At 41.5% G+C, this 22,689-nt stretch overlaps 1 protein-coding gene across 2 annotated transcripts; it reads right to left on the bottom strand.

The window, feature by feature from the left end:
• Positions 1–3: 3 nt before the first annotated feature.
• zmp:0000000926 (uncharacterized) lies at positions 4–20,766 on the bottom strand. Of its 2 annotated transcripts, none has more exons than XM_011477303.4 (3): positions 20,556–20,766; positions 2,417–4,152; positions 4–1,602 (listed from the first exon to the last, which is right to left on the bottom strand). In XM_011477303.4, the coding sequence occupies exons 2-3, from the start codon at positions 3,992–3,994 to the stop codon at positions 1,138–1,140; spliced, it is 2,043 nt and encodes a 680-aa protein (XP_011475605.1). In that variant the 5' UTR covers positions 3,995–4,152; positions 20,556–20,766; the 3' UTR covers positions 4–1,137. The 2 variants fall into 2 exon arrangements, with proteins under 2 accessions (XP_011475605.1, XP_011475606.1); XM_011477304.4 differs by lacking the exon at positions 20,556–20,766 and adding an exon at positions 9,202–9,467.
• Positions 20,767–22,689: the final 1,923 nt, after the last annotated feature.

Raw genomic sequence — 22,689 nt, 5'->3', positions numbered from 1 at the left:
CTCTAAAGCTCATTTGTTCTTTTATTTCTAGCAGACATCATGTAACAGATTCACAATTTTTTTTAAAAATATACATTTTTGTAGCTGTAACATTTAAAAAGAAAGACAACAGGTATCTTTTTTTTTCTTCAAGTAAAAAAAAAAATACACAAACTAAAGTGAGAAAGAGTGCTGAATCAGATGATATACCCGTATCTGAATTTAAAATACTTTCATTATTTTCCCTGCCTTCAAACAATTACAGTACATAAAAAAATGAGATGGGAACAGAAGCATACAGTACAAAGGGGTCAAAAGAATTCACAAAGCATCAAGTTCCAACCTGTTATTAGCACCATTACTCTTTAACCACACAGTACGCTTTACTCTTTCCATCATTCAGTTTTTAATGGAAAAAAAAAGAAAACAGTCGAGGCGTTGTGCCACAGACCTGTCTGTGTGGGCGGGATTGTCTGTTACGCAGCTTCCATTTAGTGTTCTCCCTTTCTCAGAGATAATGTTAAGAACATTTTGGAGAGTAATGCCTTGACGAAGACGTTTTTGAAAGGACTCCCAGCGATGAGTTGAAAGAAGGCGAAGAGTTGCTCATACATTCACCTTTGCCCGCCTGAGCCGACACCAGAGCATCGGACCAAAGCGAGAAACCAAAGAAAGAATAAGGAAAGAAAAAACAAGACTGCATTGCAAGATTGACAGAAATTGCATCAAATCTGTTTAGCATATTTACTGTATATAACACCTGTAATGTAAGATATACCGCCATGTTATTTATATATTTATACCTTCACTTCTTTAATATTATTTCATAACACTGATTAAAAACCCTGCAGTGAATACTTTCATTCAGGAGTGTAGGACAATCATGACATAAAAAGAGTGAACAGACGAATGTTTGATTGTCTCACACAATGTCTTCAGTGTATCTGTTGGGAGTCATCCGGAAATCCTTGAGCTGTTTTTTCTTTCCAGAGCTGGGAAAGGTTAGGTTAAAGGAAAGGCAAAGATCATGTGTCAATTTGCGATTTCTTTTTATGTTGTGATCCTTCCCTGCAACCCTACCTTGAAGCCTCTCCATTGTTTTGTCTTGGCGGTGGGGCAACAGAGACAAGGAGGGTGTGTATGTGCATGTGCAAGTTTCTACTGCCACTTCACTAGCTTAGAGCCTCGAGGTAAATCCAAAGGTTTTTCATCAGGTCCGGTTAAAGGAAGGGTGTCCGGTGCCGACCAACGCCGTTTCCGGCGACACTGCTGATCCCTGGCCGGAGGCTCTGCAGCCAGAGCGCGCTGAAGGACCGGGGTGGGAGCAGGTGCTTGGTGAGGAAGAGGGGGAGGAGGAGGTGGGGGTGGCATCTCCTCCCTGTGAGAGCTGCTAGATTCCCCGGTAGCTTTGGATGGGAGATGGGGGCGATGCGTTCTTGAGCTGGTGCGCACCTGTGTCCAGTGAGTTTGGTTGGGTGTGGGGGTGAGGGCCAAGCATATGTCACCCTCTGAGAGCTGGCGGCAAGGCAGGCCATAAAGCTGTGTGGTTCTCTGGGGAGAGCAAGAAGACCAGCCCCTGTCTTGCACAAAGAACGGGTATTCCACCAAGACCTTCAGTGACTCCTACACAAAACCACAGAAAAAACACAAACAGAAAATATTGGAGCCATCCAGTCGTACAGTTTTGAGCCAGATACAAGCTCAGACGAGGAAATGCAAGACATACTTGGATCTATATGTCTGATAGTGGATTTCAATTCATTTTAACCCTTGTGCTATCCTATGGGGTCCAGATGACCCCATCCTTACATTGACGTGTTCTCCCTACCATGACAAAGGTGGATAAAGGCGAAGAGGATTTCATGTAATCCATGGACACCAGTGAAGATCACAAATCATTGAAGAAAAAAGGTTTGGCGCACTGTCTTGTGGGGTCCAGATGACCCAAATGTTAAAGTGCCTAGGATATCACAAGGTCAAATTAATAAATGTAAAAATTTTCTTTATAAATGTCTTTCATCATGAGAAAAAGGTCTCAAGAACATGGTTTAAACTCCAAAAACACAATTTCCACCAGATTTGGTTTTAAACTGATTTACTAAACTATTTCACCAACTTCATGTAAGGTTATGTTAACAGAAAAATCTGTTCCTCTTCCCTTTTGTTCTGCTTTTATTTATTTATTCTATCTTATTGTTTTGCTGGATTGGTATGCAGCATCAAAACTGTATTTATGAAAATAAGATGTGAAGCAGCACTGAAGCATAAGCAATAAGCATCAGATGAAACTCAGCAGGAGATTTGCTATAAAGACAGGACTTAAGTTAGTCAAAAATTGCAAAATAACCAAATTTTTTTTGTAGATTAATACAGGTAGTTATTTTCCTGTTATGCATATGCAATTATGGATAAACTTAATCCAACTTTGTAGACTGACCTGAGTATTACGATCTGTGAGGTGCAACTGCAGCTGGCTGAAGCCCTGTGCACTGCTGGGCGATATCGAAAGCACAGTGCATGTACTGAGGTGGAATTCTGAGGATGTGTCTGCGCTTCTCAAGAAGTCCTCGGTCCGCAGCTCCTCCACCCGCTTCAGCCTCCCACTGGCCAGCTCAATCAGAGATCCTTTGGTGAAGTGAGGTAGGAGTGCAGGGGGAGATCTGTGAAGGGTCAGGGATGGGCTGTGAAGACGGGAAGGAGATGATTCGGTTCCCCTGTTGCATTGTCTCTCACGCTCATTGTCTTTGTCTTGGTCTTTGTCGTGATGTAGTTGCTTCTCTTTGTCTTTGCTTTGTTCTTTGTCCCTTTTTAAGACTTTTTCTTTCTCTTGGTCTCGGTCACTGTCCGTTTGTGACCTCTCATGGCTGTTGGGCAGACCCGGGTGTAAGTGAGGAGAGTTCCTTGGATTGTGCTGTCTTGGGCCTGGCTCTTTGTGCAGGTTATATGGCGGAGTTTCTGAAGAGCTGTAGAGAGGGTAGGTCTGGACCTGAGGATTGGGGTGGGACACTGATCCCAAGGAGTAGTAAATTTGGGCTTTAGTTTGTGTGGTCCCCATATAGTCTGAAAGCCCCCCTCTGCCAGGCCTGGGATCCGGTCCGAGGGGATGGGGACTGGTGGAAAGTAACGCCATACTCCCTTTCTCATGCTGATGTCTGTCTAGCACAGAGGAATGAGACTCGGGGGTCTCCTGGGCTTGAGAGTCTGACAGGAATTGCCTTCCAGAAAGAACACGGGCTGTCAAATCCTCATGTTGCCTCCGTCCGCCATTAGCATGGGAACTGTGTGGACTGACATCAAGCCTGGATCTGTTGTTGTTGTCGCAGTATTCTCCTGTCAGCAGAGGTCTGGAGGCTGAGGCAGTCCTGCTACCTAGCCCATCCAAGCCATTAGGCCTTTTGTTTAAGTACCTGGGTCTCACTTCTACTAAGTTTGGATCTTGAGAGTACAGATAGGGAGGGTTAAACAAATAAGAAGGAGAATAAAGAGAGGAACAGTAGTCCCGCCGACCACTGTTAAAGTAAGACCACATCTCCCTGGAGCTGGCAGGGTAGGGAGTCTTGAAGGAGGGGGACGGAGAAGACGATGGAGAAGGAGGCAAAGATAAGGGGGTATCCCCTCTGAGCCACCTGGAGTGGTGGTGCAAAGGTGCAGGAAGTGGATCGTCTCTCCACGTTGGAGACCTCGAGTTCCTCCTCTCACCCATTTGCCCAGAAAAAAGGGGAAGGGAGCCAGAAGGTGAGTAGTTAAGGGGCCATTGTGGGGGTACAGGAAGGCCTTGTGCTGATGGGGGCAGGGGTGTGGGACTATGCAGAAAATGGGGATTTGGATTAGAGAGAACTCTCTCTCTGTCGCAGGCCTCTCTGCTTCCTTCACCTCTCCCATTGTTTGTCCGACTCCGGAGAGGCACAGGGGGTTTAAACTCATCTAGGGGGACATAGTGGTCCGCTGATCCTTGCCGAGACTCCCTCTTCTTTGGAGGGAGACACTCTTTGCTGCGGTCAGGGCTGGGATTCATGTGTGGGCTCCAGCAGCAGTAGGGGCCCCCTTTGTGTAGGTGTAGGCTAGGTTACATGGGCCTCACGGGAGAACGAGGGGCACAGGCAGATGGGAAGGCTGACACACAGCATCACTATCGGATCACTATTGATGCCTTTGTGTCAATGCACCGCTTACCTACAAAAAAGAACACAAGAGGGAAGGAAAGAGAAAAAAGTTTAGGCAGAAAAATGAGAACGTGGCGCCTGTTACTATATTTCTGCACCATGAGACAACTTAAAAGCCTGTGGGACAATCGTGACATAAACAGAGTAAACAGACAAACGTTTGACTTATCTCTGACTCTTGTCTCGCTTAATGCACCCTATAGTTTGGTGCGCCTGATGCTATGTTCACACCGGGGACTTTCAATGAAAAGTCGGGCTTCCGCGTTCAAAACTCTTGCATTTATGTGTCGCTATGCAAGTTTTTAAGTCTGTTTTCAGGCGCACAGCCACTGAACACGCCTTGAATGTTAAACAAGTTGAACTTTGACCAACCAAAAACTCAGACTTAGTAATGACGTATGGGTAGCATCCTTTGTAAGAAGTGCCAACCATCTTTCATATATCAGAATAGAGCTGTGAAAAAGGCTGTGAAGGGCCTGTGAAGTAAAAGCCTGGAGCAAGATTGACCAGATTTCGTGTCAAACCTCTTCCAACTGTGAAGACTTGCACTAGTTTTGGGTGGCAACAGACCGGTGTGATCACCATTTGCTAAAAGCGAGCTCAAGAACCCGCGCTTAGCACATTCTTGAACACGCATAACCATTCATAGACCATTCATTAACTGTGCACATTATAATTCAGTGTACTCTATGGTGCGGAAAATACAGTAAATATTTAGCCTTCAGTTTGGCCACACATTATTGAAACAGATGGGAAGAAAAGTATTTCCAATTCTTTTCTCCAGAAGACTGAACAAATAAGGAGCAGTTAGTTGCTGATAGCTGTAGCTAATTAATCATTACCTATGTGCAGGGTGCTGAAACTACTCAACTTGCTAATTTCATTAAAATGCACCACTCCCACATGTTGGCTAAAAATATTTTAAAGCCAGAGAAGTTCAGAGGTATGTTTGCAATGAGTTGGCATAAACATCACTTCCTACAGAGGCAGTGCTGTTTGTGTGTACCGGTAAACACACACACACATACACGCACATAAAAGGCCTCCCAGCAGGAGAGTTTTCATCCTTGACTCTCTGGGGATGATTGGAATATGTAGATTGTTTTTCTGCAGCACTTCTATAAACCACCCCCACAACATCCTCGGGTGCTCTCTGTATTCTATATAAGCTTACAACTGACACCCCCGCCCTGCTCTCTTTCAAACACATAAAACAACAGAGAGATACTCCCTCAAGCTGCAATATACACATTGCCATTGATGGGTAAATCCATTGACCTCCCAGAAAAAGCTCACTGAAACACCTGTAGATGCAAAATATGTGTTTTTACCTTTAACAGGTGTCACATTGGGGCTGCAAGGCAACTTTTTTGCCTCTTTTAAATCTAAAAGTGTCTACGTAATGGCAAAAAACATCAAATGATCTCAGTTATCTTCAATCCGCTTTAGCTGTATTAGAGAATAGTTGCCTTGGTTCCTGTTCTGTGAAATATAGTTGATCTGTTTGAATTGTTCTTCAAAGGTATATAAAGTGTTCTTTTGAAATAATAGATCATCTTCTACTGCTGCTTTGGCTGTTGCCTGTACACCATAGCGCTGTACAGTTACTGAGCTCCACACTTGCCAGCAAGTATGTCAACTGCCGCCAACCAACTCAATGGCATTTCATTATATACCATGCGTCACCATGGCAACTAAATTCACACAAAATATAGCCTTATATATATACACGTATATATATATATATATATATATATATATATATATATATATATATACCAGTATATATACATATATATGCTCACAGTTAGGGAGTAAAAATGTAAAAATTGTATGACAGAATAAATGGAACAAAATTAACACGTAATCAAAAGCTATGCTAGTGGAGTAACCTTAAGTAGGAAATAAAAACGGATTATTTAGTTCAGGGACTCATCTACTCAAGACAGATGCTCCAAAGATGTAACATTACCAATTCAGGAAACTATTGATTAACTCTAGCCTTTTTAGCCTAGTTAATTATAAACCAGTTAAGAAAAGCCCTCCCACAGAATTTATCATTGTCTCTGGAAGATTGTTGTGTCTGGAGAATTTCATTATGCATTTGATGTTTTAGTCTCTGTTAGTTGTGGCATGCTTTTTTCCAAATCTCAGCATGGTGCTTGCTGGACTCTTCCAGAATCTTAGATTATGCAATGTGTGGATGTATGCAACACGTGTCACTGTCGGTCAAAGAAGCAGTTGTCCTTTTGCAAAGCTGTTTTGACTAGATCAATAGCAGGCTTTGCGAGGAACATAGAGTCAAGTAGAGAGCTCTTGCCAACTTCTCAATAGTCTTAATTTTGTCCCTTTCAGTGTGCCATATGGAGAGGCGGGTACACTGTTGCTCATCAAGCTACTTGGTCCAAAAACAGAATAAGTGTTAGAGTGGAGCAAGCTGTTCGTGCATCTGACTGGCAAACTGAAAACTGGTTGGTGAGAGGAGGGGAATTCATTGTCCACAGCGGTGACTGGATGGATGTAACAGAGCAGATCAAAACAGGCTGTGATGCACATGAAGAATACACAATGGGTTCGTACAAACATAAAGAGTATTTAAAAAAACTTTGAAAATATTTTTGTAACCCTCAGTTTTTTAATTTTCAAACTCGAAAGTGAGCTTTTGTGGATTCCTTAAGCTTAAACACACCATGTCGTTATTAACCTTACCTATGCTGAGAGCTAAGCTTTTGAGTTAAAAGAAGTCTCCACAGACCAGGAGGAGACAGAGTTCTTCCTTAATCAGATAAATAATTTAGAAAAAAAAAATGTTTTTGTAAATGACCTTATAGATAACAATGAAGGCAAAGCCACTGTTGAGTAAGATTCTACTTTAAGACCCACTGAAGTAAAAATTAAGTTTTGTTGTTTTTAGCATTTTCTTTTCTCATACAGGACATAAATAAATAGGCTCAAAATTTCTGAGTATTTATTTATTCAAATCGTTTTTGAATCAGAAATTGAAAAAGCTTGTAGGTGTGTCGTAGAAGCTTCCACGGCAACCACAAGCTGCCTGCTCCACTCCATTCCGATGCATCCACATGCAGACAAATAGATCCATGTACGTCTTTGCTTTCCTCATCTGAGCTGGTATCTGACTCAAAACTGTACGGATGGATAGTTTAGACATTGCTCGCCATTTTGTTGCACCGGTAGTATAAGTTTAAGGGTGTGAGGGGCTGTAAGCTAGCAGGAGAGAGAGTACACAATTAAATGATGGGATATGGGGGCAGGATTACTCTGCATCAACAGTCCCTGCCCCAACTCAGAGGCGAATTTCTGATAAACTCCTACCGCTCTGTAGCAACCATGTCCAAAAAACGGACGCAGCTTTTTTGATTTTGGCTAAAAACGGCATTATCATAATTATAAGACCAGTGGGAACACTTTAAAAAAGATTATTGGAGTGGGACTTAAAAGAGCACACATCAGCATTATCATATGCAATGGCATCATTTTGAGTTTGTCAAAAGAAGATTGTGGTAGATTCATAAAGTAAAGTCAAGAACGAAAGTCTGTTCCTGATAGAATGATACACAATGTGCAAATTCCTAGGCACCTTAACATTGGGAGTTGGGTCATCTAGACCCACTAGACAGTGCTCTGAACCTTTTTTTCTTCAATGATTTGTGATCTTCACTGGTGTCCATGGATTACATGAAATCTTTCCACCTTTAGCCACCTTTGTCATGGGAGGGAGAACACGTCAATGTAAGGGTGGGGTCATCTAAGTTAGCTCAAGGGTTAACCTGCAATCCTAAGTGAAAATTCAATATGAAATTTAATGTATTAATTAATTTAAAAATGGTTTTCATGCTAACATAACAATAACCATCTTTACCATGAAGAAAATCATGACTAAAGTCGGAAAAAAAATACTCAGCCTATGATTAGGATCTACATGGATTTTCCAATGATGATTTTATTAAGTCTAGGTTTGATAGAATATTTTTGAATGAGTACAAATTAAAAAAAAAAAAAATTGGTTAGCAAATTAGTTATCCAAAATTATCAACAAAATGGCTTTAGGCCAAGGCCAGTAACAAATTATGAAAAGTCTCATTACTTTATTTTTTTTCAACGTTTTTTACACATTTGTTAATTTTCTTTAATATAGATCGTCATTTAAATGAAAATTCAAGAACAATCCATTTTATTTTTTTATTTCTGAAAGTGTCTGTTTATTTCTGAAGGTGTCTATTTGACTGATTTACTTTAATTTCCATTTTATTTGGACATACAGGTAGTCACTAGAATAAAGAAAAATTAAAATAATGGAAACATTGTTTGCTTTAGTTTAATTTTTCCTAAAATGACCAAAAAGAGCAAAAAAAGATGTTGTAAACTTCAGAAGTTTTCAAAGGAACGTTCTGAAGAACAGACGGGTTCCTTTTTACCCAGAAGTGTTTATCTGCAAAATTGGCCCGAACTTATATTTTTTCAAATGTGTTTGTCCTTAGATGACTCTTACATCTTCATGAATCTGACAGCACTTCAAAAAATGCTGTCATGACAAATTGAATATAAATTCATGGGGGGGGGGGGGGGGGGGGGGGGGGGGGGTAAAATGTGCATGTGGAGGAGTTTCAAGAGATATGTCTAACAAAATACTCCTACACCATGTAGAAATACATGGAGTTTTATACTATAACCAATTACATCATTTATGGTGGCATAATTTTGCAAACACTTTGGTGAAGTTTTTCTTTTTTTTTTTTTAGAATGAATCCTGTTAAAAAAAGTTATTTAAGTAAGATTAAAAAAATGTTCTATTTGTATAAATAGTCCCTCTGAATTCACGCAACATTTCTTTATCCTGTCGTTTTTTTGAAGCTCATATGACCACAAACCTCAGGAAACACAATTACAAAATACTATTGCCTCCTCTTGCCTGTTATTTCCCCAACAAAAGTTAAATTAAACCTTAAAATGCAATAATTGGAAAAAAAAAAAAGCCACCTCAAAGAGAAAGGTGGACAGCAAGCGAGATCTCGCAGTTGGTTGCTGGTGTGAGACTGACCTGGGTTCAGGTTGAGCAGACGTCCGAGACTTAGCAGTCATTCATATCCACTCCTGAGCTTCTTGCTCTGCTACAGTGGGTCTACACAGCCCTGCTGTTGCTGGTCCCAACACCCGCAGACAGCACAACTTCCAGCTACACCCTGCCTCTGATCTCTGAGCGCGTGAAAAAAGAAAACCCGCGAGCCCACCAAACTGAAGGAAAAAGCTGAGAGCTCGATACCGTCTCTGTTGTTGTGCATGTGAGCATGTGTCTGTGAAGAAAGAGTGTGTGCTTGTGTGTGCAAAGAGCTGAGGAAATGAGTAATATCTAGCAGTGAGAAACATGTCTGCTATGCAGAGCCACACAGGCAGACCAGTTGCTGCTGCCGCCCACTTGCTTTAATCACTGTGAAGGATACAAGCATGCATACATAACACACTTACTAACATGCATATACATTTATTCATGAGTATTTGAACTCAGTTGTACAAACATCTTATATTCTGACTATATTGTCGTTTTTATGTTGCATTTTTAAAATAAATGTTGCCACCTCAGAACCAAAAAGAGACTGAATGAAAGAGTAATCAATGCATTTGTCTGATGAAGGTGTTTTTGAAGACATGCAGGCGTGTAAAGAAAAGGAGGAATGCTGGGAGGCAAAGAGACATTTGGCGAGAGACAGGGAGGGACACGGTAACAGGCTCATCCAACACACAATCTCAGATTCAGGCTTTCGCTGCTGCCTCTGACTCAAAACTGAACCTTACATCCATCCAACACACACCAGCAAACACTACTGTTGTTTTTTTTTTCTCTTTATCTGCAGCTTCATCTGAATGAGTATCCTTTGTTCTCATCACAGCACTTTGTGAAGAAGCTGCTTGTTAGAAGGGCTTTTATGAATACATTTTGATCTGCCTTTACACCCGCACACACCTGGAAACACACACTTACTGATGCTCATTCGAAAACAGGAGCACTGCAGGGGAGCTCTGAATGATCTGCTTCACTGAGTCAGGCAGTACGAGTGTGATGTGTTGGTATTGCTGCTTCGCTTTATCAGGACTGTACTGGTGAGTGTTCATTCACAGCAAGAAAAACGTCAGAATTGTCTGCACAGAAAGGCCGGCAGAAACCCAAACTTAAAGAAAAAATAAAAGTCCATTGATCCTTTCGGAGTAAAGAACAGGCTCTACACATAAAACAACAGATCAAAAGTTACACTTGTCTAACTTTTCAACCACAACAAAAAAAGTCACATTTTGAGATGTGAGCACAAAACCGTGCTTAAAGGCCATAAAGAAATGTTCCTGTAGCGAGGCGACAGCTGCCAAAAACATCTGCTTTGACATTTAGGTGAAGGTTTCTTTTAGATTTTCAAAGTGAACACTGATTGAAGATGATGCACGCTGAGGTTGTGTGGGCTTGAGTGCTGTCTGCGCCAGCAAGTTTTTTCTGTGTGGGAACCAATTCATGGAAATGCCACAATTAATGTACAAGTTCTTCAAAATACTGCAGGTATTTACCGTGGTAATTGGAGCACTCGGGGCAGTAACCCCCAAGCTGGAGGAGTGGCTACAACAGATACCTGGAAAGACCTCAGACCTCTCAGTCCAGAAAAGTGCAGTGCTAGGAACAGCTAAGATACTCAAGCTCCGAGCTCCCCTGTATGTCTCCGTGGTGTAGGAGTATTTTGTTAGATATAAATCGCATAGTATCGTAAATTGCATATATAGAAACGCCCCACTGACCCTTCCGCAGGTTGTTTCTTACCCAAGCTCAGGTCCTTTACCTTGGAGCTTGAGGCCTATACCTATATAGCGCTTTACTACCTTCTTGGCGGCTCTGCTGCCGAACACTGGCGTCAACCTACCACTTGAAAAGAGAATTGCCTACCATGCACTTTTCTGGACTGAGAGGTCTGAGGTCTTTCCAAGTATCTGTTGTTCGAGTGCTCCAATTACCACAGGCACCACCGTTGCCTTTACTTTCCAGGCTTTCTCCAGTTCTTCTCTGAGTCCCTGGTATTTCTCCAGTTTCTCATGTTCCTTCTTCCTGATGTTCCCATCGCTTGGCACTGCCACATCCACCACAACGGCTTTCCTCTGTTCTTTATCCACCACTACAATGTCTGGTTGGTTGGCCATTACCATCGTATCAGTCTGGATCTGGAAGTCCCACAGGATCTTTGCCCTCTCATTCTCCACCACCTTTGGAGGAGTTTCCCATTTTGACTTTGGGGTTTCCAGTTCATATTTTGCACACATGTTCCTGTAATTTTTTAAGTCTAATCTATCTATTTAGAAATGGACTATATATATATATATACAGTAAACCCTTGTTTTTCGCGGGGGTTACGTTCCAAAAAGGACCCGTGATAGACAAAATCCGTGAAGTAGAAACTAAGACACATCTATTTTTTTTTTTTTTTTTACAATTATTATACAATTAAATACTCTATTATACATTGAAAAGAAAGAACAAACCATTTTACCGGCTCAAACATTTGTTTCACTAATCATAGTAATTTAGAAATGTTTTTTTTTTCAACAAATAACTTCTGTACTGTACTGTCAAATAATAATTTTAATCGTCGATGTGAACAAAGGCTTCAAATCGTGGAGATTAGCCCCGCCCACCGGGACCCGAGTAATTGGATTAAACGGGAGAAAATTTAAAATGATTATGAAAAAAATACAAAGTACAGTCGGACAAATAGTGACTCATGTGTATTTCACTGCTCTTCAGACTGAGCCGCTGCATCCTGACACCGCTCTGCAGTGTTTTCTTCTTTTGTAGCCCGCGGTGCAGCTGTGTTTGTTCGGGAGAAGAACATAGTGATAGGCAGTTGTTGTCGCTCTTTTTTCTATGGGTTTTAGAGAAACTCGAAATTGCAAGATGATTTGCACGTACGTAATGTTAATTTGGCAAGCTGTTTTACGTACGTGTGCATATTAAACTGCAACGTTATTGACGCACAGATAGAGAAGAAGCAGAGTGACTTTTTAACCAATCAGAATGCAGAACACAATGCACGATGCAAATCCGTGAAGTAGCGAAACCGTGAAAGGGAAACCGCGTTATAGCAAGGGATCACTGTATATATATATATATATATATATATATATATATATATATATATATATATATATATATATATATATATATATATATATATATATATATATATATATTAAAAAAAAAACGCCCCTCTCACCCTCCGCGGGTGGTTTCTCCTCCAAGCTCGGGTCCTCTACCAGAGGCCTGGGAGCTTGAGGGTCCTGCGCAGTATCTTAGCTGTTCCTAGCACTGCGCTTTTCTGGACTGAGAGGTCTGAGGTCTTTCCAGGTATCTGTTGTAGCCACTCCTCCAGCTTGGGGGTTACTGCCCCGAGTGCTCCAATTACCACAGGCACCACTGTCACCTTCACTTTCCATGCTTTCTCCAGTTCTTCTCTGAGTCCCTGGTATTTGTCCAGTTTCTCATGTTCCTTCTTCCTGATGTTTCCATCGCTTGGCACTGCCACATCCACCAAACGGCTTTCCTCTGTTCTTTATCCACCACTACAATGTCTGGTTGGTTCGCCATTACCATCCTATCAGTCTGGATCTGGAAGTCCCACAGGATCTTTGCCCTCTCATTCTCTACAACCTTCGGAGGTGTTTCCCATTTTGACCTTGGGGTTTCCAGTTCATATTCTGCACACATGTTCCTGTATATTATTCCAGCCACTTTATTGTGGCGCTCCATGTATGCTTTCCCTGCCAGCATCTTACACCCTGCAGTTATGTGCTGGATTGTTTCAGGGGCCTCTTTGCACAGCCTACACCTTGGGTCTTGTCTGGTGTGGTAGATCTGAGCCTCTATCGCTCTGGTGCTCAGGGCTTGTTCCTGGGCTGCCAGGATGAGCGCTTCGGTGCTGTCCTGTAGGCCAGCCCTTTCCAGCCATTGGTAGGACTTCTTGATATCAGCCACTTCAGTTATGGTCCGGTGGTACATCCCATGCAGGGGTTTGTCCTCCCATGAGGACCTGTCCTCCAGCACTGTATCCTCTGCTCTCCATTGCCCTAGACATTCACTGAGCACACTGTCAGTTGGGGCCTTGAGCTTGATGTACTCATGGATCTTGGATGTTTCATCCTGGATAGTGGCTTCTACGTGGCCACGATAGTGGCTTCTATATATATATATATATATATATATATATATATATATATATATATATATATATATATATATATATATAAATTGTTATATATAATAAAAACAGAAGAAAAACCACACATTTTTCTTCTACAAGTGTTTGAGGAAAATGCAGTTAGAAAAAAATTACCAAAATACAGACATCCCACACCTCTGAATATTATAAACCCTTGTGCTCTGTAATACCTACATTATAATAATTACTGCTTATGTGCTGCAATTCTATGTAAATGTCATGGTTTGTGATTAATTTAGGCTCAACAGTCCAGTCATACTAAAAGAACAGGATATAAAGGTTCCTTAATCACAGAGTAAATACTTCATTATAGAGCAAGAGAAATGACTGTAGGGTTTTAGTTATCATGCACACTTGAATATTTCAAACATCACCGATAGAACAAACACAAGCAAACATCAAGATGAGGAAACACAAATCTGAGTCACACCGTGCTGTAGAAATTAATCATTAATGATACCGCAAAGTCATTTGGTGTATATTCTTCCTCCATCTCTTCTCTTCTCATCTGTCTTGATCTGTGGTGCTGCACTGTTTGAATCTTTCCATCGCTCTCTCACAAAGGCAAACATGCAAACAGGGTCAGACCTCGACAAGAAAGGTCAAATGAGTCAGTCTGCATTCAACAAATCGCAGCTGAGGAAGTAAATGGAAGGCAAACAGGGCCTCGACAGGTAAGGCTCTGCAGAGCATTTTACCGGTCTGCCTTTAGGACTTCATTACAAAATACATCCTGTTTTCATTTTTTGTTGTTTTTTCCCCTAATTTTTCTCCCCTCCCTCTTCATTGTTCTCATGTGTAGCCTCGTATTGGGTGTCCGATCACGTTTCAGGCTGATGGTGGACGTCTGATGCAGCAGAAATTTGTTGCTGAATGTAACAGATCTGAACAGAGAAAGGAGAGGAGTAGAGGGTTTTTGGACTGATGACAAAGCAGACAGACCGACACAAAGTCAGGTATTTAACTCTAACATAGATTATCTCAACTATTAGCAAGAGGTGGACCGATAAAGTGATGAAAGGGAGGCGACAGAGGAGGCGGAGTACTACGTTGGCGGCTTACTCTACAAGAGCCTGGATAAGCTGATAAAAGGACGGGGTGATAGCTTCTTGGGCAAAAGGCCAGGTCAGCCTTCAGAGCCTTGACCTTCAGCAGTATGAGCCAGCAGCCCGGCCTCAACCATAATGAGGATGAGGTTGGCTCAAAGGTTACGCACGTGTGAATGTGAAATTGGAAGCAAAAACAATAGTGATGTTTTGGGGTGAGCTTCCTTCACTCGTGACTCCAAAGTTGCAAAAATGTTTTCTTAAAAAAATGTGACTCCTTGTGAATTCAGCAGAACCTTCCAACTTCTCGAGAAAATAAAAGTTCCTTTTTTAAGAAAAGCATGAGAAACTGAGTGAACAGGGAGAGGCCTGTCATGTATTGCTGGGTTAATCCCCATGAATCCTAACTGGTACGGCCTAAGGCGGGCTTAGTATAGTTCTGGGAGGAAATCCCCCTATGTGGTGGTACAGGCCATTAGTCTCCAGGGTATAAATAGGGCAGCTATGGCTCCTTAAGCTGGCTTTTACGCAATATCAGTTAAAAATATGACTCGACTAATTACATGCAGGTCAGCCTGTCAGCAGAAGCAAAAAAAATGCCTCCACCCCATCTTCCTGTTCCTCCGACATGCTCTACACACAGATGCGTGCATGCACGAGTCAACACAAAAACACGAGGAGCATATCACAGACACTTTTGAGGCTGACGTTTTCTTTTTTTCTTTCAGTGTTTTAAGCTGAAAATTCTGGGTTTTTCTTTAAAACCACTGTCTGTGATTGATAGTCTTTTGTGTAACATCTGAATCAGCTAGAAGTCAAACCACAAAGAGCTGACCTTGGTTTCGGTTTGTAGGTTCCATGTACATCACAGAGAGATAAAGCCCATACAGTAAACTTCAAATGTGCTACTATAGGTTATGGTGACAGACAGCCACTCTTATGCAATAGTTTGATGTCACGCAGGCTGATGCACTGTCATGCTTTTGATTTTCTTTTTTCTTTTTAATTTGCACCATACTTATTCCTTTCCCGAATGAATTATTCCACATCTTTGCAGGCATTTCCTCACTGCATGATCGTTAGCACTCGTAATCCAGGGCTGTGATTCAGTCAACCGACGTGTTTGTGTGTGTAAATGAGAAGAGGAACTATGTTTGCCTCCAACGACTTTTTTTTTGTCTTTTTGCCTTGGCCCCTTGGTGAGTGTCAGTCAAACTAGGTTTCTGCTGGCTCTGTGATTCAGCAGCAAAATGTCAGCAAGGTGTAAGCAAACATGACATCTCCACGGAGAGAATACAGCCCGGCTTCTCGCCGGTCGCTCGAGCGGCATTCATTTATATAGAAACTGTCTAGACTGGCTTCACTGATACTGTCTGAGGTGCTTTTTTTCACTGCCAGTGTTCAAGGCAACATTGCTATACAGTGCCATTTTTGCTATTTCTCCACAACCCCTCCCACACCAAATCTGCCGCCACAGTCACATTTATTTACTCCACACATTCCCTGAGCGGTTTGTTGCACAGGATTCGGTATGTAATGTGGAAACATAATGTTCAAAAAAGAAAGAATCCTGATGGAATGTTGAAGACAAAAGACATTACATAAAGACCAAACATTGGCTTTCTGGGCATCATCAGCACACTGGGCTGCAGGCTGTCTGAGATGTGACCCGCTTCGTACACTAATACCAAAACCAACACTGAGTAATCTGTCGTGTTTGTGTGCGCAGCTTCTACTTTTGAGAAGCAGTTGACATACTTGTAATGGCCTCTGTAAGGAGAAAGATAAGCTAGCCTGAAAAACTGTGGGTGTGCGTGGTGGGTGGCAGGGTTTAAAGGTCACTGACCCCGACTGCAGATGAAGTACGAAGAAGATGGAGCGCATACTGCTTCATCATGAGGTTAGCAGGGGGAGCGAATCATGACAGCGCATAGCTGACAGATTGGACACACTTACCTTGACGTGAGCGCACGAGCTCACCACAGATCTTTGTTTCATGTTAGTGTGTTTGAGGAAAATCGGTTTCTTTCAGGACATCGTCAACAGCAGGTGTGTCTGTCACCTTTAAGTAGTCTGGCACCGCGTCAGGTGTGTTCAAACACTTGCTTCTGTTTGGGATTATTCATCACACTCCTGGCTAAGCTCCCTGGCCAATTCTCATGGCACTCCAACAGGGACAGTGCTGAAATGGGAAAAGTGGCCACACAAGCCTCTTTGCTGCTAACTGATTTATGATCTGCTGCATCTTCAAATGAGAATGTCTAGAACCGTGTCGCCATGACAGCTGACCGTAAATTATTCCTTAAAGATACGGATTAAATGTTGACCTGGAACCATATGTGGACATGCAGCAGATGTAGTGTATATGCACCAAAACAACAGAAAAAGAACTGTTTAAAAAAAAAAAAAAAAGGAATAGTTTGAAAATGAAGTAAAGATGTAAGATATACTTGGCACTTCTTGCAAAAGTATGGGTAATATGCATTAAAGTAAATCTTGACAAACCATAAACAATATCTACAATGGTGCAAAATGCCTGCCTGCTTCGATGTTCTATTGCCATATATAGCCTGAAAAAGTGCTTCAAAAATTGCCAAAGCATCTCAAAACAAGCCGGAGTGTGTCTCAGACTGATTTCAAACCATTCCTGGTTTAGTTTCTGTGAATCAGAGAGTGTAGGCTTATAAGTGTGATGCAACTGCATGCCAGTAGTGCTGACTTATGAAACTAAACTCAGATATTTCGGGGGTAGGAATCAGCACTTGGGCCAAACTTGCAACATGTGTGCAAGTGTTGCTGGAATGAGGCAATTTTTCTACATTTTCATTTATCCCTTGTGCTATCGTAGATGACCCTCACCACTCACAAATCATTGAAGAAAAAAGGTTCAGCGCACTGTCTAGTGGGTCCAGATGACCCAACTCCTAATGTTAAAGTGCCTAGGATAGCACAAGGGTTACTTAAAATACTTTTCCGTAAAACTGTGCCTGTAAACTGTTGCACACAGTCACATCCCAGTCATAATAATAATAATAATAAACCTAAGCCTTAATTGGAGCAAGAGTGGTCCAACAAAATATTATTTTGATAGGCAATTCATACATTTCATTAAAGCTTGTGTTTTTCTTTTTTACTTTAATTGTTACTCTTAATACTTTACAGATATATTTTCTTTGTCTCATCTCTTCTTTTTTAAAATGTAGCTGGCTTTTAAAGATTTCATAAAAAAATATTATTCTGGCTTAATTATTATTTTTTATTTATTTTGATGATTAAAACAAGTGGTTAAACCTTGTAACATCAATAAATATTTTGTATAAATTTAAAATGTACCATGAAGGTTTGCAGACCAGTTGGATGCAAAGTGTTAAATGTTTGACTTTCTTAGTCACCAGATCACAAAAACTGAGATTTTGCTAATTTTTTAGAGTATTTTGGTATAAATCTTTTTTTTTAATATAAATTAGGCTCATGTCAGACAGGTTATAGAAGTACATCCCCCCAAAGTGAAGAATGGCTGTGCTGCTGTCTCAAAGAGGATGTAAAACAAGCAAAGACATGCTGTGGGGGTCTACTCTCACCCACAGGTGTGACTGTGATTGAAATGTCAGCTGCAGTCTGCTCATGCATTTTGCATTTTTAATTATTTTTTTCCTCACAACATCATTGTAATCTAGAGGAGGGAACCGAATGATTGCAAAAATAAATGTTTGGACGAGCTTTTGCAGGATTAGAGATGATGTGAATCATTGAGTAAAAGCAGAACTCTCTTAAAGCCACCTCATGACATTAAGACCCACGAGCACACATTCACTGATTCGTGCAATCATGCAAATGGCTAGTCTCAGCACCAAAGTGTACTTCACTCTTATAAGTTTCCCTTTCTTTGTCTTTCACTTTCAGTCTCCCCACCCCACCCACTCCTGGTCTCCCTTGTCGTCTTTCCCTCTCACTCATCTGTGTGGCTGGTTGAGAGCATACACTCAGCGTGGGTGAAAGTGCTATAGAGTAGAGTATATGACTGCTAACACGAGGTGCTGGGTGTGTGTGTCTGCTTGTCTGTGTGTTGCTGTAGGTGGGGAGGCACAGCAGGGCGTGAAGGAGCGCTGTGATAATGACAGGCCATGCATTATATAACATGCAGATTGCATAAGGAGAAGATTATTTTAGGTCCAGATATTGAGGATGTATAAGTAATTTTTTTGTCCTTTTAAAAAAACGTTATGTGGGTGAACAGCATTCTGTGCACCTCTAACTGTACGGTTGTGCAAAAATGTTCTGGAAATGTATTCATTTATGTGTTTTCTTTCTAGGAGCGTGTAGGTGGAAGAAAAAGAAATTATATTATGTGTTTGTAAGAAGGGGGCAACACTGCTTTCAGATTACTTTCAAAGCTATCTGCATATTAAAAACAAGTATGTGGGAATGTTGGCACTTTCGTATACAGTGTGCATAAGGGTGTCTTTACTGCAAGCTCCCACTCATTATCACTTTTAGACTTCAGAGAGATCCTCCTGAAAAGTGCTGATTCTCCTTGCCGGGTGAGAAGCAACCAAACAGCCTTTTTGACAGGTTTGGAGATGGAAGGCTCGCTCCCATTTTGGACAAGCTGTGAGTCTCCCTCCACGGAAGGTTATTGGACCTACAGGATGTGCTGTGTGGAGTCACAGAAGCGAGATACAGTCTCCGTGTGCTACTGCCTGGCTCCATGCATGAGTGTGCCCCTGTAAAAATAGACCTCTTAAAGGGCCAGCATCCACTTAACCCTCTTCCTCAAGAGGTCTGTTTTCCTCCTCAGGATGACACCAGAAACATGGGATGTACTTCTAATTTAACTAACATCCTTACATTTCTGTGTCAAAAAAGATTGAGAGTTATTTACAAGTGCACATAGGCGGTTATTGAAAATCACCTATTTTATTGGAAGTTGCTAAACCCAGCATGAACCCCTACAATCAGGGCTTTGAAGAGGCACAAATATCCCCCTGATATTTCAGGACATTCTTGATTAATTGCACAAACATCCAAAAATAAGTTCTTGCAACACATTAAACACTTCAATGCAGACATTAATACAAGCGGGCAGACAGAGACACAGGACTTCCTGTACGCTCCACCAGCTCATTCTTATGACTGAAATAAGTCAATTAGGTCTGTGGGGACAAATGTTGTACGTCTCACTTGAAGGATGTCTGTAGCTGTGAACTGTCTGAACCTGTTAAAAGCTCCAGCATGCAGCATACCGGTATGACTGCAGCAGAAGGACAGTGCCTGCTGGAATAAAAATAGACATACAGAAATCATAATTGTGCTTGCTGGTGGACTGAGTCTCCATCAAGAACGGCTAGAGAAAAAATAGAATTTGTGATTTTTTTTTTTTTATGACGAAACCTAATAAACTGCTCAGCTCTTTTGGCAAATGATGCAGAAAGGAAGTAAATGTGAGCTTTTGAGTTATAAAAGTTGAGGGAAGTTATTTTGCTTAACGTTTATGCATGTTTTTTAGATAAGAAGTTAGGTTACAGTTGCTCTGTAAATTTACCTCCACTGAACACTCTGTCACCCATCTTCCGCACACCTCAGATTCCGGTTCCCTAATCCTTTCTTCAAAATGTTCACACCCCAGCCTTTCCAGTCTCGAACCCATCCTTCCCAGTAAAAGCGGGCTCCTTGAGGGCCCCTCGGCTATCTCTGTACCAGAGCTATTTAAGCCCGCTGCTCTGATTCTGAAAAGCCCTGATCTCGCCGTCAGGCTGAGTGATAAATCTCCACCTCTTTGTCTGTCTTTTTCACACACTCGTTCACACACTCGCTGACTGTTATTGTCCTCCGTGCACACAAACACCCACACACATGCTGACTTACATGAGTCCCTGCAACACACTTCTTCACACACACAAACACTTCAAACATATTCTCACAATTAGAGGAGCTGACTCAGAGAAAAGCCGAGTACCTGCGCCAACTCTGGCTCCCGTCTGGCAATCACATGCTCCATTCAAAGTTGCCCAATACACCTGTGCTCCCTCTTTCCTACTCACACACATACACACACACACACACACACACACACACTTAGAGGAGGTAGAGCTGTGGTCACATACCTTGCAGGGTGCCATGGCGTAGCAGGTATCTGAGTTTACTAACGGGATAAGAGGAAGGCAGGCACGTCGGAATATCCAGTTTGGAGAGTGTGAGCCTCTTCCTCCTTTCTAATGCTCAGTCCTTCATCCTATTCCTGCCTCCCTTCCTTCTCACTCTCTAAACGCCTCTTTGCTCTGCCTCTCTGTATCTCCCTCTAAGTGTGCCGTTTCTCTCCCCGGCTTGCCTGATCTCTCCAGCACCCTCCCTCCCTGTCTCTTTCCCTGCTATCTGCTGCACACCTCCTGCCTTAACTTTGTCTACTCCTCTTGGTGAGTCTGTGACGAACAGCGGCATTTTAGAAGTTCTTATTTCCTCTGCCTGCATGCTCTCTGTCGCTCCCTGTCTTTTTGGGAGTGTATAATTAGACAGCGGTAAGGCTCATTGTGGGAGCTCATGTTTGGCTGACAGCCCAGTGACTTCACTCATTAACCTCCCTGGAGCAGCAGAATGGAGCAGCCCGTAGCTGTTGCGATTAGCTGCAACACCTCAGCCTGCTTGCTCGTCAGCCAATCCCAAGTAAGAAAGAAAAGGTGTGATCACGGGAAGCAGATCTTTGCAGGTAAAGAAGCCAAACATAACAGGTAAGCACTGGCATGCTGTGGTAGGTGAGCTGCAACACCAGCTGCTCCAATCTGACACATAATGAGAGCTTAATCGCTGTCATGGTAGTTCTCCTTTCGACCGAATCGCTTGTTCATGATTCGCGTGCAGCTGGCATCATGTGCTTTTCTTTTAGGCACAAAACCACAAAGGAGCACTCACGCGACTGATAATGAAAAACCGCGAGGTGTGGGAACATCCTGCGTAATGTACCAATAAGTCATATGCTCTCTTAACTGTACCCTGTGCTCCACTTCCCATCACGTATGGCCTGAAACAAACCCTGTGGAGGACTATATTTTTTTCTTTGCAGGAACATTAAGAAGCCTTTAAATAAAGTTCTCCATTTAAAGGCCAAAGTTTTTTTATTCATGTAAACCAGGAACTGTGAATGCTTGTTAATCCACTTTTTAAAAATCAAAATTTATTATTTATTGTTTATTTTTTTTCACCTGTGAAACAATTTTCTTAATCTCTAACAGGCTTTGTTTTTAATTGTTAAACAGTACTAAAGGCAGAGGCGTCCAAACTTTTTTTGCAAAAGGGGGCAGATTTGGTGAGGTGAAAACGAGGGGGCCACCTGTCTTTGAATCCTTATGTTAATGTTAATAAAGTTCACATTAGTTAATATTCATATTTGAAAACCAGAACTAATTTATCATTAATTTTATGACAGGAGCATTCGGGCCGGTGGAAATTTGAATGTGAGCTGTATTTGGCCCATAGGCCAAACTTTGGACATGCCTGACTTGAGGACTAAATACTTCAGTATGTTAAAGTTTCTACTGATATTGCACTAACTTCAATAACTTCATGTAGATGAAATAATCCTCCTTTTAAAACAAGACCTAAACAATCAGTTAACATCTGAACCTTTGTTCAAAATGACTCGTGTTTGTGTGTTTATGAGTGTCATTTAGAAATCCTATTTTAAAATTCTGGTTACGAAATGAAAAATCAGGAAGATATTATTTCTTAAACTTTGTTTTGTTGGAAGCTGGATGTGTGCCGGTAATCTTTGAAAGAAATTCAAAGAAAGAGCACTTTGTGCTTTCCTGTTAACCATCGTCAGTCCTGTTCAGCCACCGAACATGCACCTTGATCCATTTTGATTCAAAAGCAAAAAGGCAGCTAACTTAAGACTGTCGTGTCTGCGCAAAGTAGAAGCACTTTCAAATCTGAATTTATTCAGGTAAATTGAATAGAATAGAATGCAGAGAATCTGAAGAGGAAAAACCTTTGAAATTCCTTCAGGATGCAAAATAAATAGTGAAGTGCAAGAAAATGTGGTTCTGCTGTTTTCAATGTTTTAGATAGTTAATAAAGTTTGCAAATCAATTTTGTTTTAGTTGATAATTAACTTTATTTTGATAAACTTCTTGTTGCATCCAGAAACGTTTGGGATTAGTCTTCCCTGACATGAAAGGGATTCGCAGCAAAGATCGTATATTATTATTAATATTAATGTCACCAAAGAATGTACACTAAAATCTT

The sequence above is a fragment of the Oryzias latipes genome, chromosome 7 (genome assembly GCF_053564925.1).
Source record: "Oryzias latipes strain Hd-rR chromosome 7, Olatipes_Hd-rR_3.1".
NCBI lineage: Eukaryota > Metazoa > Chordata > Actinopteri > Beloniformes > Adrianichthyidae > Oryzias > Oryzias latipes.
This window is presented reverse-complemented; position numbering and strand designations above follow the sequence as displayed.

Coding starts and splice junctions, on each gene's coding strand:
- zmp:0000000926 (XM_011477303.4), bottom strand. CDS start 3,994: ATGAATCCCAGCCCTGACCGCAGCAAAGAGTGTCTCCCTCCAAAGAAG. Junction 1,603..2,416: donor TCACAGATCGTAATACTCAG/GTCAGTCTACAA, acceptor GGTTTTGTGTAG/GAGTCACTGAAGGTCTTGGT.